The sequence below is a fragment of the Primulina tabacum genome, chromosome 10 (assembly GCF_025594145.1).
Source record: "Primulina tabacum isolate GXHZ01 chromosome 10, ASM2559414v2, whole genome shotgun sequence".
Lineage (NCBI taxonomy): Eukaryota > Viridiplantae > Streptophyta > Magnoliopsida > Lamiales > Gesneriaceae > Primulina > Primulina tabacum.
In genome coordinates, this window is record NC_134559.1 from 7,249,379 (window position 1) to 7,267,269 (window position 17,891).

A 17,891-nucleotide genomic window follows, 5' to 3' on the forward strand; every position below is an offset into this window, starting at 1 on the left:
TAATTCTTTAAAAATGATAAATAAATGGAATTATACTAAATCGTGCTAACTCGGAATATTTACCAGTTTGGATTGTTTCAACTCTCTATTTTTTGTGTTAATTCTACATCGTCGTATAAAATAAAACGAACTCGTCATTTGTCTTGAAATGTATGTCTGGTGCTAATTAAGTAAAAATAAATGCGAACAATATAACTTCTAATAATCCAAGCGATAATGTATATAAAATTTGATTGTTGATTCTAATATCCTAATAAAATATAACACTAAAACACTCGAATGGATGAAATAAACTCCTGACATGTTTTATATTTAGTAGGAATTTACACAAACATAAAAATACATTAAAACTTGCCGGAAGAAACTAGAATGAAGACGAAGTGGAAAATTAGAAAACCTAATAAGATTTCTAAAAATGCGTAAATATGAAGACTGAAATTTGCAGAAAGTTTTTGCAAGTTTATGACGCTGATTTTTTTTTTTGTCCGACTCCATTTCTTCATTTGCCGGCAACCAACTGATTCAAATTATTCAACTAACTAATGGGCCGCTATTTAATTCCGTCCACCAATTTATCCTATTGGGCTTGGGCCAAAATGTAATTTTAGTCCAAACAGATATATCGAGCGTCTCATATGAATACACATGAGTAACTGGTTCTGATATCAATTGTAGGAAAATATAGTCGGATTTCATAATTTTGTGAATCATGACGATATTATTAGACAATATAATCAAGTAGTCATTGTTTGTACAGATTATTACAGCATGAAACTACTTACTCATCATGTCAAACTACATTTTCTGAACCTAAAATAAATCTAAGAAATTCTGATCTAATAATTTCAAGCACAACCATGCATGCATGATACTAACATCATTATCATACATGAGCATGATCGATGATCATATGTTGACCCATTCGGATCCATCGATGAATGTAAGAGAAATAAAAGGCTTGGCTTCTTCGTCAGTTAGCTCTCTGGACCAAGGCACTCTTCCTGCATGGTTCGCCCCTGCTCCACTGCACTTGTATTGCCCGTAGAACACAGTCCTGGGTATATGTTATTTTTAAAGTTAACAGATGTAAATGTAAGGTTGATAAAAAAAATTAGGAGAATTTTTAATATGTAAATTAAGAATACTTACATTTCTCTGGAGGGATCTCCCCAATTATACCATCCTTTTTGAATGATGATATTGTCCATATATGTGTAGGCGAAGACCACCCTAGAGAAGGCTCCCCATGCTCTCCCCAGGTATAGTGCGCCTGACCCCGTCACTTTACAGTTCACGAACGAGAACCCACTGTCGTCTAATATGCTCTTTCTTGCTTGTGCTGTCACTGCTCCTATCGCACCTGCTATCGCATGCACGGCACAGTTCTGCACCGTACGTATACCTCTACTTGTTAATATATATATATATATATATATATATATATATACCAACCATGCATCCAAATACTCTATTTCTTAGGAATTACATAATAAATTAAGTTAAAATGCGAATAATGAGATGCACCATTAATGGAGTGAGAACATTTCAATGGACCATAGGGGAATAGTTGCAACAGTACTAGGTGGTGAGTGTGGACCCAAAAATTTGAAAGAGTGACAAATACATGCCTTGGATTTTGGTAACGGTATCAATTATAGAACCGAGTACATGTGGTTTGATAATTCGATTGTATACGTACGACACGTGGACGTAACTAAATCAATTGATTTTAGAGAGTAATTTGTAATTACCTCGAACATGGAGAGGCCATTCCCAAAGATGAAGTCGACGGAGCCTTCGATATAGCAATCTTTGTAATAATGCCTTCCTAAATGATCGTATAGTGTGTCCTGTGCACCCAAGAACTTGCAACCAACAAACGAAGCAGTGTCCGCAGATATTCTAAACGCTACCGCTTGCTTCCCGACTGCTCCTGGCGGGGGAACCGGTGCCGTATTCTGCACTTATTATTCCATAGAATAATTAATCGCTACCTAAACGGGATTCCCATTAGGAAAAGTAGCCAAATTGGTCCTATTTTGGTAGTCTAACAAATCAAATTTCGATCTTATTCTTATAGGAGTATTGATCATTTACCTTGACGGTAATATTTTTGGCTATGAAGTATGGAGAATTGACTGCAAAAGTTGCGGAACCAAATGTACCGAGAGGCTTGCCGATGGGGCCAATTGTCTGGGCAGTATCGCCCCATTGAATTATTGTTTTGTCGGCTCCTGCCCCCTCTATGCTTATGAATGATTTGGTTGCTGGTATTGATACCTTCTCCCTGCAGCATAGTCATATTCATATATCTAATTAATTTTCATTTAATTGCAATTACTTGCTGAATTACTCCAAGTTACATCTGTATTTCTCTCCTTATGATGCAAGTAAATGTAAGTCGTTGGATCATCAACATATATGTCAACTTCCATAAAAATATTGTTAGTCAAATTAATTAGTAATTAGTAACTAAACCATATAATATGTATTCAATAGTTTTGTAATAATTGAAATAAATAGTTTAGATCATTTATTTTCTTTTTTTTTACGGTAAAAACTTGTGTGAGACGGTCTCACGGGTCGTATTTTGTGAGACGGATATCTTATTTAGGTCATCCATGAAAAAAATTACTTTTTATGCTAAGAGTATTACTTTTTATTGTGAATATTGGTATGGTTGACTCGTCTCACAGATAAGGATCCGTGAGATCATCTCACAAGAAACTTACTCTTTTTTTTATTATTGAGATAATTTTAAACACAAAATAAAACAAATTTGACACACTGTTCCCCCCATCCTCCGTCCGAGTTCAAAACAAAATACAAAGAAAATAAATAAGCACGTGTACAAAGACAAAAATAAATTACTTTATCAGAATTTTTTTTTTTTAAAAAAAGAAAAACATATAGATTTGACCAGATCGACAGATAGTGTATGTGGTGTGTAATAATAACAAGATCACGGTAGTATTGTTACATAAATATGTATTACATTAATTCATGAGAATCGAACACACGACGACGAAAGCCAGAAACATGAATACTCACGTGTAAACTCCTGCATGAATTTTGATGACAACCCGGACAAGATTGATCATCGGCAACGAGTCGATGGCGTCTTGGATACAAGTAAAATCCCCGAGCGCAGCGTTCTTATCGACCGTAAGAGTAAACGAAGGGTTCACCTTATTCTTCGCAGCCTTGAAAGTGGTGTGCTTCTGTTTCCCAACAAAGCTAACCCATTTCATGAATTGTTGCTCCGAGTGTACTTGTGCTTGCACCGTCGCGTTCGCCTTCATCTGCTTCCCAGCATGACTTTTCTCTGTGTTGCATTCTTGCGTCGCGTTCGCTTTCTTTTGCTTCCCCGCATGATGACGCTTCATTGGCTGCGGTTGCTTCAAGTGGCAAAGTGTGTGGCTTGCATTTAGAAGTAGAAAAAGGAAAGTGAAATACGAAATTTTCTTGAAATTCAACATTTTTTCAAGAGAGAAAATTTTATTTGGAGTAGTTGCGGGGGGGATTATATATGAGAATGTGGTACACTAACTAAAGATTGGTTATCCGTATATCTTTAATAAATTGGTCGATATATATTGGATTATATTTATAGAACAAAAAGATGGTTGTGATTAAATTGGTTTTCTTTTTTGATCGGAGAAGGGATTGTGAGGTGGGATTGAGGGGGTCACGGGCGGTGCAAAGTACGTAAATGGAATGTGGGGCTTCGCACGAGTGCACTTTTTAGAGCTTTATTTGGCGTATAAAAAGGGTTTCGTGTCCTATATTTTGCCTTTTGTTGTTGTGGGTTTCAGTGTCACCCGTGACTGCGTTCTGTTTGTGTGCGGGGGTGAGTATACCCGCACTTGGAGGTTATAAATGTTTTTTATTTTTGATATAAGTTTAGTCATTTTTTATTGGAGTGTTAACTCAGCAACGTCATTCGCTATGTCAACAATTTTGCTGATACGTCGTTATTTTTTGATGTCACGTCAGCATTTTGATTAAAAAAAGGACTAATCGAAAAACATACAAATTAATGGATTGATATCGTAAATTGACTACAATAATACAAAAAAATGAAAAATAAACAAATTACATTACTTAAAATGTACTTTTTTAAAAAATAAAAAAATAGTTAATTTATTTTGTGAGCTTAACACTAAAAAAACTAGAACAGATTCGAAAAGTAAAAATATGGAAGGAGATTATGTGTTTATTGGTGAATTAAACATATTTGAAGTATTTTAATCATGACATCGTAAGATAATTAAGGACTAATTTTGTGTTTTGAAAAAATATAGGGATCGAAAATATTATAGTAATGTGTTTACAGATTGAAAATAAGACTCGCAAAATATTAAATAAAATAATTCGGACTTGGGTTCGGCTCTGTAAAAAATTCGAACATGTTTGAGTTCAACTCGAATTCGAATGAAATATTTTCGAGCTGAATCGATTCGTTTACACAATTTAAAACTCTATTGGATCGCAAAATCATAGACAATATGAATTAGCAAGTGCGAATGATTTATAATCAAACGTATTAATTTCTTTGTAGAGTAGGTCTTTTGTGAAACGGTCTCACGAATCTTTATCTATGAGACGGGTCAATCTTACCGATATTCACAATAAAAAGTAATACTCTTAGCATAAAAAGTAATATTTTTTCATGGATGACCCAAATAAGAGATCCGTCTCACAAAATACGATCCGTGATACCGTCTCTGTAACGCCCCGAAAATTTGAAGGTCCACGCGAACCATATGCATGCAATTATTAAATTCTTTGTGTATTTTTATTAAATGTTTTAATTGCATAAATTAATTATGTGGTACATATTTGCATTTTTAAAATGTATTTTTCTACATGGTTGCATTAAAATGTATTTTTAAAGGTTATTCGAGTTGCGATGGAGGAACGGAGACCGAGAGCTGAAAAATAGAAAATGTTTTTATTAAATAATTGTTTTTAATTATTTAAAATATGGGTGTTGGTTTTTCATATTTTTGAAAATAATGAGTTTTGAGGTGATTTTATACGTCGGGACGTAAATTTTATCGTTGTTGGTTTTTCAACAAAAATACGAACTTTTTAGTAACCCAGCTATTAAATTCACAAACTTATTTTAACAAAATTATTTTTATATTTTTAATTAAATCCTAATTAAAACTAATGGGCCTAAATTATGAGCTTATTAGGCCTAAATCCTTGTTAATATTTAATTAGATATATATTATGTAAATCACCCAAAACCACACACTATTCAATTCACGCCACTTTTGAGAATAGACACCCCAACACACACGACACACACACCACACGTAGAAAGCAAGGAAAAATCGAGAAACTTCAAGGGAAAAGCCTAGCCAAGGTCTTGCTCCGTTTTTCGTCAATCGTCAACGAATAATTGTGCGTTCCTTTTCTCATCCATCATATCATAATATTGTTTTAAATATTGTATGCATGAAGAATATGAACTTATTTTCTGTATTTTCGGATTTATGACATGCACAAGAGGTAAACTCATGATTCTATGATTTAAATTCATGTTTTATATTGTGAAGAGGCTGCCATGATCTTAGGTGATGAACAAGTGATGTTTATACATGATTTAAAGTCCTAACACACACCTTAAACACCAAAGTCGAAAGAAACAAGCAACACAGCAGGAGCCGAATTTTCTGTCATGGGGTTCAAGGGGTTCGGCTTTCACGTGAAGGGGCTGGTTGGGTCTTGGCTTGGGGTCAGGGCTAGCCAGGGATGGGGTTGAGTCGAGGGAAGAGTCCTAGCCATGCTAGGACTCGAACCAAGAGCTAGGGAAGGAGTGCTAGGACTCCTTCCCGAGTAACGCGCAGCGCATGTGCAGGAAGTTGGAGGCTTCCAGGGGCTTGGGGCTCGGTCTGTGGTTCAAAGGCCGGTCTAAGGTGATGCATTAGAGTCCTAGGATGGTGCACGGGTGGTTGGTTCAGGGGCTGGGCTCACTGGTAGAGGCCTAGACGCAAAATCGTAGAGTCCTATCAATAGGAGTCCTCGGCCAGCTCTTGCATGGGGTTGGGGACTTCGTTTCTGGGCTTTGGGAAGGTTTCTAAGTGGTCTAAGGATCCAGTAGGGTACTCTAGGATGTTGGTCAGGGTTTGGATCAACTTGGTTTGGGGGTGACTCGAGAAAATCGAAATATGGCTCGGGGTTGAAGTTTAGGTGTCATAGTAGGGTTTCTAAACTAGAATAAATTGAAAAACGGCTCACGGGGGTCGAGTCATGGTTCATAAGGGCTAAAATAATATCAAAAGACTAAATTTTTGATTTAGGAATTTTATATTAAATTTTGGGACTTTTCGGGATTAAAACACCGTCAAAACAATTAAGTAAAGATAAATGAAAAAGTCTAATATTTAAGCTAAATAAAATTATGAAAAAATTAAGCTAGACTTAGATAATTATTTGGGATATGTTAGAGTCAATGAATTCAAGAAAAAGTCATAATTGAGGAATTTTATGTCGAGGGGTAAAACGGTCTTTTTACACCAAAAAATTAGTAAACGTCATGGCAGTGCTCTAAATGCTATTTTTATGATATTATGATTGTTTTTAAATGTTTATGAAATGTTCATGATTAAATTATGATTTTTAAATGTCTATGAGATTTTTATGATTTAAGGAAGACATTTAAAAGACATGTTGCATGCTTGGTTTCAAAAATAAAATTAAATGTTATGCATGATTTTTATAAAGTAATGAGAATGTAAACTTTGAAGGAGGTGAAGTAATTGTGACTATTATGTGTTTACATTGGAGATATCGTGAGGGTTATGATCCAAGTGGGAGCCCGAAGATCGTATTTTCATTGTTACCATAGAGGATATGAGGATATGAGGTAATGGTAAGAATGAGAATATCGTGAGGGGAAAAGGCCCCAGAGGGAGCCAATTTATGGGAAAAGGCCCCAGAGGGAGTCCCGACGATCGTATTCTATTCGAAAGAGGATAGGCCAGGCCCAGTTGATCGGTGAGAGTGTTACTGGTGTTCCCCGTCGCCCAGTACTGCGGTTTCATATAGATTGATCCATCGAATTTTGAGGTTTGAGGAAAGTCACAATTAACGATCTGAATTCAACAAAGGAAAAGGAAAATGTTTATGATCATGTTAAAACGTTTTATGTTATGTCATGTTGAGGAAAAAAGAAAAAGTTAAGGTTTATTTATGCATGTCATGAAATGTTATTTTTACGTATATTTTCACTGTTGCATGTGGTTTTATACATATTATTTGTTATAAAGATTATAGTGTGTTGACTCTTTAGACTCATTAGGTGTGATGGATGCAGGTGAATTTGAGGGAGGTCTTGATGGATGATTTGACTGGACTGAAGGTGCACACAACCCAAGGACCAGCGCTTCTACTTCTTCCGCATTTACGATTTGTGATTCATGATTTACGTTAAAGATTTTAAGACTATTTATTTATGCATTGGAGAGATTTTTGAGAGGTTTACTATGGGCTATACTTTTCAAATTTATTGTTTTTTAGGTTTGGAAAAAGTATTAGATTTAGAACGAATCATTCGATATTATATCCTTCTGTTAACATCAATGATTAAAAATCTAAACATAAAAACTCTGGTTAGATGGTCTAATGTGTCAGTTTTGTGAAATGTATATTATATGTTGGGGATCGAGGAAGAGTTTAGAGGGGGGGTGAATGAACTCTTCTCCAATCTCTTCTTTTCTTTCTTGGATGAAGAAAGTGCTAGAATCCTGTTAGAGATAGTAGCTGATCTTGTCGTGAATACTTCCAACAGATTACAATATTAAATGCGGAAACAATCCGATGGAGTGAATGAAAATAGTAATATCGGTAGACATCAATTGTTTATGGAAGTTCGAAGATAAAGTCTTCTACGTCTCCCCTTATTCTGTTTCAGAAGGTATCACTAAAAGACTTTGGATTTTACAGTACAACTCTTGTACACACCCACTTCAGCAGGACTTACCCTTTGCCTACTGAAACTCTTAGTTACTCAACACAGTGAAAATACGATACAACAAAGTTCTGAAAAGACTCTTTTCAGATTACAAACTCTTCTTGATAAAATGTGAGTACTGTGAATAATTTTGAAGAGTGTAAGAAACAGTAGCACAAAATGATCTCAATAGATCAGATATCTGCTATGAAGCGTGTGCTACTTTTCTTTATGTTGAACTCGAAGATATCAAAGATTCGTGGTTTTCTTGTATTGTGAGATACAATTAATTCTTGAGAAAGATTCAGCGCATTCTTCTATATGGGTTTGTTCCATATATATAGATGACTGAGTTCAACGTCTATAATCAGAAAATGTCTTCTAACTTCTGATAAAATCAGCTTTATTACCGAAATAGGTTCATGCAGAAAAGCTATAAAACAATCAGTCATGTTTTATACTAAAATCGGCAAAGCGAATTAAATGACTTCGTACAGTAATTAATGCTACAATTAATACTAGTACTAGGTGACCCTTAACGGTAACATTTAAGATAAGTTCTGTTAGAAAACATCTTCTTCTGTTTCTGATATTCTATCCGTTCTACTGCTTCTGTTTTTGACACAGTGCTTTTCTTATTGTCTACTGTTCTTAACGGATGCTGCTGGTTTTTATTTTCATCGCCACAATTAATTTAGGTCTATCATTATATTTGTATCACTCCTAAAAAACAATTAAGACTATTTATTTATGCCTTTGAGAGATTTTTGAGAGGTTTACTATGGGATATACTTTTCAAATTTATTGTTTTTTAGGTTTGGTAAAATATGCGACGATTTCATTTTTATGACTATTTCATTTGATTTTTAAAATACTAGTTGTTTGATGTTTTATTTAAGGGGTAAAAATAATATTTTCATGTGGGATGTATTTATGGCCGAAAATTGAGTGTAAAAAAAATTATTTCTAGTACTTTTAAAGCAATTAAAAGGGCAGACGTTTCAGTCTCATATAAGTTTTTGCCTTCTTTGTAAGACCTCGCCAGTTCGAAAACATGTATGTCCAAAATCAGATGCGTATTATCTATTTTGATTCTCTTAATTTACGTTTTTTTTGTCAATAATTTTTTTTCTTTATGGAGACGATTACAATTTTTTTAGTATTTTATGATTAGTTATAAATCACCTTTTTAACTCATTTTAATTTGACCACTTACACACAAAAAAAAAATTTATAATTATATACCCATTTGTCACTATTAGAAATATGAAGATGTGATTGCATCATCATACAGCGATTGTTTGATAGAGAACCAATCAAGATCTGGGCGATGAAAAAGTATTAGATTTAGAACGAATCATTCGATATTATATCCTTCTGTTAACATAAATGATTAAAAATCTAAACATAAAAACTCTGGTGAGATGGTCTAATGTGTCAGTTTTGTGAGACGTATATTATATTTGTATCACTCATAAAATAATGTTATTTTTTTCTGAAATATTATTTTTTTATTGTAAATATGTGCATGATTGACCCACCTCACGAATAAAGATATGTGAGATCGTCTCATAAGAAACATATCAAATCGAAATATGTTTTTAGATGACATTTTCGGATCTATCTGATATAAGGATATTACCCTTGTACTGAACAAAGGAATAGGACATGAGCAAAAACTTGTGTAAACGGGTCGTATTTTGTGAGACGGATCTCTTATTTGGGTCATCAATGAAAAAGTATTATTTTTTATGTTAAGAGTATTACTTTTTATTGTGAATATCGATAGGGTTGATCCGTCTTACATATAAAGATTCGTGAGACCGTCTCACAAGAAATCTACTTTAGAACATGAAGCAGATAATTTATAACAATTCAAGGATTAATCGTCTCACAAGAAATCTACTTTAGAACATGAAGCAGATAATTTATAACAATTCAAGGATTAATCTTGCAAAGCTATTCGAGCTCAATCAATTAACGAAGAATTTCATTATGGGAGTGCCTCAGCATCCACTATTGGTTCAAGCCGCCTTTGTGATGTAATTAGGAAAAAAAAAGTTAAATAATAAATTGGTAGCTTTCGGTGCGTACATAATTTGTATATATGTTTGCGATTATGTCATGTGATGATAATGGAGTGGTTCTTAATTTAGAGTACGAGTGCACATTATTCGAGCTTGACTCGATTTAGATTTTTTAGGTTCGAACTCGATCGAGTATTCAATTTCGAAATCGAGCTAGATTCGTGAAAATATCAAATTACTCGATCTCGTGCTTGAAAAAGTTTTTCGATTAATTTTAAGGTTAAACTTTTGTGTTTATATTGACAAAAATATCTTGAAATTATATATCTTGTAAAAAAATTAATATATAGTTATTCAAGTAGCGCGTGAGCTATTTGAATAAAAACAATTAAAACTCGAACTCGAATCGACCGAAAAATTGAGATCTGTCAAATCAAACTGGAATTGAGTTTTGACTGAACCACTTACAAGCTACTCATGAATATCTTGATTCTTGTGCACCCCTAATTTGGAGTACATAAGGTGGCTAATTTGTGGTGCATTTAGCTAAATCAAATAAAAAAAAATGAATTTTGAAAGTGTGTAAAATATATAAAAACATATTCTTTTATGATTATGCATTGACAACATAAAATAATATGTTAATAGAAAAAATAAAATAGAGAAAATGTATGCAATAGACATAATTTCTTGTTATTCACATCAATATAGATCCTCCGACCATATGCAATGTACATTAACTTCTTTTTATAATTTATTACAACAATCTAGCTTTATATAATTAATTTTAAAAATTAATATAGTTAATCTAATATTTTTAATAATACATTCCAAACAAAATTGTGAAGAAATAATTAATTTTTGATCATATGAACAAAAACATGCATTTTACTTAATTGAATTGGTTGTTGAATCTGATATATATTTTCAATGGTAATAATTCTTATTTCAAAAATTGTAGAGAGAGCCCGAATTAGTGGTCATAATGTAATGAATAATTTAGTGGTCAAAATGATAGAAATAGTTATGATTTTATTTTGAAATGTGGAAAAAAGAATGACAACATGGTCTGGGTAGGGTTTGACCAAACCCAAAACCTGCCCCGATTCACTTTAGATCTACTTGCGCCGCCTCAGAAATCCGATAGATCCAATCTAGGTTGCACTCATTAAAAATTATATATACAATAAAAAACTTTAAAAATTAATAACTCATTAAATTTACTTTCCGAATTTATATAGAAAAAAAAAATTATCACAAGATATATTATATTAATTTATATTCAACTCATAACAAAATAAAAATTATAATTATATAATTTTACTTTAAACACATCATTATAAAATAAAATTATTTCAGTCTGAAAAAATTATAAGCCAAATTTAAAGATTAAAATATACATTATTCAATAAATAAAAATATAAAAATATTTTTAATCATAATAATATACATGTGTGTATATATACATTATTCCATCCTGAGATACAATCATGTGTCCATCATGCAATAATCACAAATACAGGGTTGATTCCATCCTACATGTAGGGGCACTATTCCCATGATAGAATCAAGAGCCCAAATTTAGCCACACATACACGGGGTCCACTAATTTTTTTAAAATCACATATGTGTGTGAATCTTATACATCCAAACTATGTGGGGCAGTGCCCCACATGTAGCATCGAAGCTGCCCAAATACAGAAGCAAAAATAAGATATGGGATTTGGCTTTCTATCAACGTTTTAAGATGTAATAATCAACAATTAGCTATGGAAATCTACGCCTCAATCAATCCAATCCATATCCAAAAGATCCCAACAAAGATCGAGAGTGACTGAAAAACCTGCACTCTCTTTCTTCTTCAAGCGTCAGCCCAAAGTCCCACCATTTTCCTACAACCTTTGACTCTGTACCATGTTCAGGGCCGCCATAAATTCGAGCATATTGGCCATAGCCACTTCCATCTGTTTTCTCTTCTTCTCCACCCCACAGAAATCATAATCATAATCATAATCATAATCTCTCTCTCTGATTATCACTTGCAGGTTACCCTGTTTACCATTCACTGTATGATGACTTCAACTGAATGAAGAAATTTGGTGATCCATTGTTTCAGAGGCATACAACAGGTTTGCTGCGTATTATATGTTGGTCCCACGTGCGGAATTTGAGATAATAAAATCCGAAAATAAAGAATAAACTGGACACCGAGATTTACGTGGAAAACCCCTAAAAATTATTAGGGTAAAAACCACGGGCAAGATGAAAAGAATTTCACTATAATATTTTGTGGTGTACAAGTCACTCACTGTGTTTCCAAAGAGAACACACACTTTCTTAATACAGGAGAACAAAACACCTCACAAATATTATAGAACTAATCACTCAAATGCTTATAAGATGAGAGAAAACTCGAAGAAGGGATGATTTCAAAATGAAAGGAGGAGCTCTATTTATAGAGCTTCCTGTCAGTGTGAAAACGCGTATAAAACGCGTTCCGTTTGAACGCATCCTACCGCGTATAAAACGCGTTCCTTTCGTCTGCAATTCAAATTAATGCACCACAGGAAATGCATCAAACACATCTCCACACATCCTTTCAATCTTGTCATTTCTTGCTGCTTACGTTTCCGCTAGACCACTTGAGGATCTACACCACTCAAACTTATCAGTGTTCACTGGCTTGGTCAGAAAATCAACTATGTTATCCTTCGTATGAATTTTCTGCATATCCACATTTCCTTCTTCTACTACTTCTCGCACAAAGTGAAATTGGACTCCAATGTGTTTCGTCCTGGAATGAAAGGCTGGATTCCTTGCGATGTGCAAGGCACTCTGACTGTCACAAAACAAAGGAACATTCTCTTGTTTGTGTTCGATCTCCTCCAATAACATTTTAATCCATATTGTCTCCTTACAAGCTTGAGTAGCTGCCATGTATTCTGCATCTGTTGTAGATAATGCCACAACTGTCTGCATTTTTGAAACCTAGCTTACTGCTCCCCTCGCAAGTGTAAACACATAACCAGTAGTAGATTTCCTCTTATCAAGATCACCTGCATAATCTGAATCGACATAGCCCATGAGTGTAAAATCCGATCCTCCATAACATAATGCAGCATTCGAGGTACCCTTAATGTATCTAAGGATCCTCTTAACAATACTCTAATGCTCTCGTCCATGATTCGCCATATACCGACTAACTGCTCCCACTGCTTGAGCAATGTCCGGTCTTGTACAGATCATGGCGAACATCAAACTTCCCACTGCTGATGCATATGGTACTCGAGACATCTCCATCCTCTCTGCTTCACTACTAGGATACATCTCGAAGGATAACTTAAAGTTAACAGGAAGAGGGGTCGATATTGGCTTGCTACTTGCATGTTGAAGCGTTGCAAGACTTTCTTCGAATAATTTTTCTGGGAAAGCCAAATATTTCTGTTACTTCTGTCTCGGTGAACTTGCATCCCTAGAATCTTGTTTGCTAGTCCCAAGTCCTTCATATCAAATTCCCTAGCCAACTGTGCCTTCAATCCTTGGACCTGATCTTTGTTGGGGCCTTGCTACCAACATGTCGTCCACATATAACAGCAAAATTATATAATCATCACTAGACCTCTTGAAATATGTACAAGGGTCTGCACTCAGTCTGTTGTATCCAAGGCTCATGATATAGGAATCAAATCTCTTGTACCAACACCTCGGCGCCTGTTTGAAACCGTACATAGATTTTTTCAACCTGCAAACCAAGTTCTCTTTGCCTTTTTCTGCAAAACCTTCAGGCTGGAGCATATAGATTTCTTCTTCAAGATCTCCGTGAAGAAATGCTGTTTTCACATCTAGCTGTTCTAGATGTAGGTCAAACACCGCACACAATGCCAATACTACTCTGACTGTTGTAAGCCGAACCATAGGAGAAAATATCTCATTGAAGTCAATGCCTTCTTTCTGAGCATATCATTTTACCACCAATCTAGCACGATACCGCTCCACTTGGTTATTGCCATCACGTTTGATCTTATAGACCCATCTGTTACCAATGGCTTTCCTTCCTTGTGGTAGTGTAACAAGATCCCAAGTTTTATTCATGTCTAATACCTCCAACTCTTCTTGCATTACTATCATCCACAAGGATACATCCGAGCTTTGAGTAGCCTCGTGGAAACTCGATGGCTCACCATCCTCTGATAATAGACAATATGCAATGCTGCTTTCAGTGACATAATCTGAAAGCCAACCTGGTGGTCTTCTGTCTCGAGTTGACTGTCTCACATTGGAAACCTCAGACTCAACATGTTCTTGTTTTTCGTGGTCTGGTACTGCTTCACAAGAAACTTGACATTCATCCGTCTTATTTTCCACCTGAAAAATAGTAGTTTCTGAATTCAGTGTGCCTTTGTCTCCCTTTACTTTATCTTACTCGAAGATAACATCCCTACTGATGACAAGCTTGTGAACAGTAGGATCCCACAAGCGAAACCCCTTTACTCCATCAGCATAACCCAAGAAGATACATTTTCTGGATTTCGAATCCAACTTCGATCTTTCTTGCTCATTGTACAGAACGTACACATGACTTTCAAATGTATGCAAATGAGAATAATATGTCGGCTTCCCAGTCCACATCTCTATCGGAGTCTTCAAATCAATCGCCACTGAAGGAGAACGATTGATAATATAACAAGCGGTTTTGACTGCTTCCGCCCAAAATGACTTGTCTAGACCCGCAGTCCTCAACATAGCTATTGTTCTCTCCAACAAGGTTCTGTTCATCCGCTCCGCCACTCCATTCTGTTGAGGTGTGTAACCCGTCGTGAATTATCTTTTGATTCCCTCATGTTGACAAAATGCATCAAACTCGTCACTGGTATATTCTCCTCCATTGTCAGTCCTCAGACACTTGATTTTTTTTTCAGAATCAAGTTGTAAGGCCCGAGATTTGATTTCGGTGATTTGAGATTAATTATCGATAAATTAATATGATTATGAAGGATCACTCCGAGACTTGAATTGAGTAGCATGTGATGTCATGTTGTGAGCAAGTGGAGTATGAGACCAGAACTGGTGGCACGCACATGCGCGAGTTGTGAGAGAAACCAAGATGCGCGGACAGAGCCTTACGCGCATATGCGCGGCTTGAGGGCGTGCATATGCGCGAGAGGGTGATTTCCCAGAAGGCGAGTCCAGAGAGTTGGGCGCACATGCGCGACGTGGAGGCGCGCACATGTGCGAGTATTGGTATGCAGAGACAGTAGGTCTCGCGCATATGCGCGGTGTTGGTGCGCGCATATGCGCGAGCTGTTGAGGAAGCTTGGGCGCCGAGACAGTGTCTCGCGCATATGCGCCGATACTGGTCGCGCATATGCGCGAGGCATGCAAATTGAAAAATCGCCACTTGCCCCTTAATCATGCAACGTGTATATATATACCAGCCTATGTTCCTTCAGATGGATTAAGGGAGAGAGACGAGAGCTTCAGGGGAAAGTTTAGCTTATTTGTACTGCAAATTTTGATCGTGCAAAATCCGTCCGTCCGAATTGTAATCCGAGTACAGTACTGTGTTCCTATCGACGACAGCTACAACAGGACGTAAGTGTTATTGAATTATGATATCGTTTGAAATTATGATATTGGGGAATTGTGATTTGACAGATATTATGTGTTCTGGGTATACTGATCAGTATATAATTGAAGTCAGATTGAAGAACAGATTGTGTATGTAATTGTTATGATTTTTCAAACTAATATGATCGAGATTGTACAGATTTGAGATGATAATCCGTTATTATTGAAGATTATGATTCGTATTAATATCGATTATGAGTTATGGTATTATATCTGTGATGTTGAGATTGACGGGGTTACCGAGACTGTATTGTTATGCCGTCGAAACATCAGTAGATTGATTTTGATCAGATTCAGTATTGATTGAGATTGTATCATGATATCATTGATATGGATCAGATTATGTTTGATTTGAGTATTGATCAGAACAGGTCTTGAATTGAGTTATACATTGATACAGTGTATTCGATATTGTTATTGCCAGATTGATTTGATAGGCAGGGAGTTCGAGACTTCGACAGAGTCAAAACGACAGAACGAAACGAAAGGTATAAATTGAGGTTGATGCGGGATTGCACAACTCGAGTTAGATTTGACTGGAGTTTCCCAAAATCACATACTTCATCTTATTGCATTGATATTTGCAATTGATGTGATTGTTATCTTTGGTCTATTGCTTTATGTATTGAGTCATAGGCTAATGCGCCTAGTCGTAGGCGATTGATCTCGTGACAGAGGGGCCTGATAGTGAAAGAATAGTCGCCGGGCCATTGCACATTGTCACAGAGGTTCGGCAAGATACGTCAGGGCAGATCCGCCTAGTCTTGGACAGAACCGCCAAGACACCGGACGTTTGGTCATATCGATGTGACTTAGAAGAAGAGCGACTTCTATTTCCGATATTCGGTATAGCTAGGACCAAAGTCCGTAATAAGAACGTACCGTCACCACGACCGAGGGAGTAGGTGAGAGATTGTTACGTTCTTATTCAAATCGGGATCCCTAGATTAGGATGAGTCGAGTCAGAGTCTAAGAGTCACAGAGTGTGATTCAGAGTTTGTATTGATTCATATTTCTGATTTTGGTACATGTTATGGATATTTGTTTCGTGCTGTTATATCTGTTTATATGAAATGCATGTATACATCATTTATACTGGGAATGTAATTCTCACCGGAGTTATCCGGCTGTTGTCTTGTTTGTATGTGTGCATGACGACAGGTGGGACAGGATCAGGATCAGGAAGATGATGAGAGATTTTAGTTAGCGTGGAGATCCGGGCCCAGAAGCAGAATAGGATTCAGCACTGGATATGTAGTCGTTGAACCTAGTTGAGATAGAGACATGTAGTACATGATTGTACTTTGACTTTGACATGTATATCAGATAGATTACTGTTACGTTTTCGCATTTATAATTTAAAAAGAAAAAAAAAATTAGTCCGACTTTTCTTAATTGTTATGTTTGACATTAATAATGATTAAGACATGAATTAGCGTCCGGGTCCCCACAGCAGGTGGTATCAGAGCGATAAATCCTTTAGACTGAGATAGGAGCCAGTGAGCGGGGTAGAATGAGTTTTCTTTCTTTTCTTTTGATTGCTAGCATGATTTACTGCTTTAATACATGTTTACCTGTTTATCTGATTTGATTGGGAATATGTATTCTTTGAAAATGAATCAGAACCGATTCTTGATCAGCAGTAAGATGATCAGAGGAGGACTGAAACAGGTTTGTTGTATTTGGTTACTAATTCTTTTGGTAATCAGATATACCTCATCGAAGAATTCGAGAACCGGGTAGTACTATGAGTTATCAGATTGATGTGTCAGAAACCCCGATGGAAATAATGTTGAAGAGGTTTCAGTCGTTTCAACCGCCGATTCTGAAGGGTATTGAGACAGTTGATGACTGTGAGAGTTGGCTGACTGATATTGAAGTGTTGTTTGATTCACTTGATTACTCACATGAACGCCGAGTTAGATTAATTGGGCACCAGTTATACGATGTCGCAAAGAGTTGGTGGATCGCAACCAAAGAATCATTAGAACAGCAGGGTACCGTGATTACGTGGGAAATCTTTAAGGTTGAGTTTCATAAAAGATTTCTTCCAGTATCGTACCGACAAGATAAGAATACAGAGTTTGTCAACTTGAAATAGGGCCAACTGAATATTGACGAATATGTGGCAAAATTCTCTACTTTACTACGTTTTGTTCCTCAAGTGGCTGGGGATGATAAAGCTGTAGTTGATCAGTTCATCAGCGGATTGAATCCTGAAATATCTGCATTGGTAAATGTAGAGCGACCCCATTATTTTGCCGACACCTTGA

General features: G+C 35.9%; 1 protein-coding gene across 1 annotated transcript; it reads right to left on the reverse strand.

The window, feature by feature from the left end:
- Positions 1-700: 700 nt before the first annotated feature.
- Positions 701-3,525, reverse strand: LOC142505538 (putative pectinesterase 53). The gene is made up of 5 exons (XM_075618567.1): positions 3,052-3,525; positions 2,098-2,287; positions 1,752-1,958; positions 1,150-1,385; positions 701-1,054 (listed from the first exon to the last, which is right to left on the reverse strand). The coding sequence occupies exons 1-5, from the start codon at positions 3,477-3,479 to the stop codon at positions 907-909; spliced, it is 1,209 nt and encodes a 402-aa protein (XP_075474682.1). The 5' UTR covers positions 3,480-3,525; the 3' UTR covers positions 701-906.
- Positions 3,526-17,891: the final 14,366 nt, after the last annotated feature.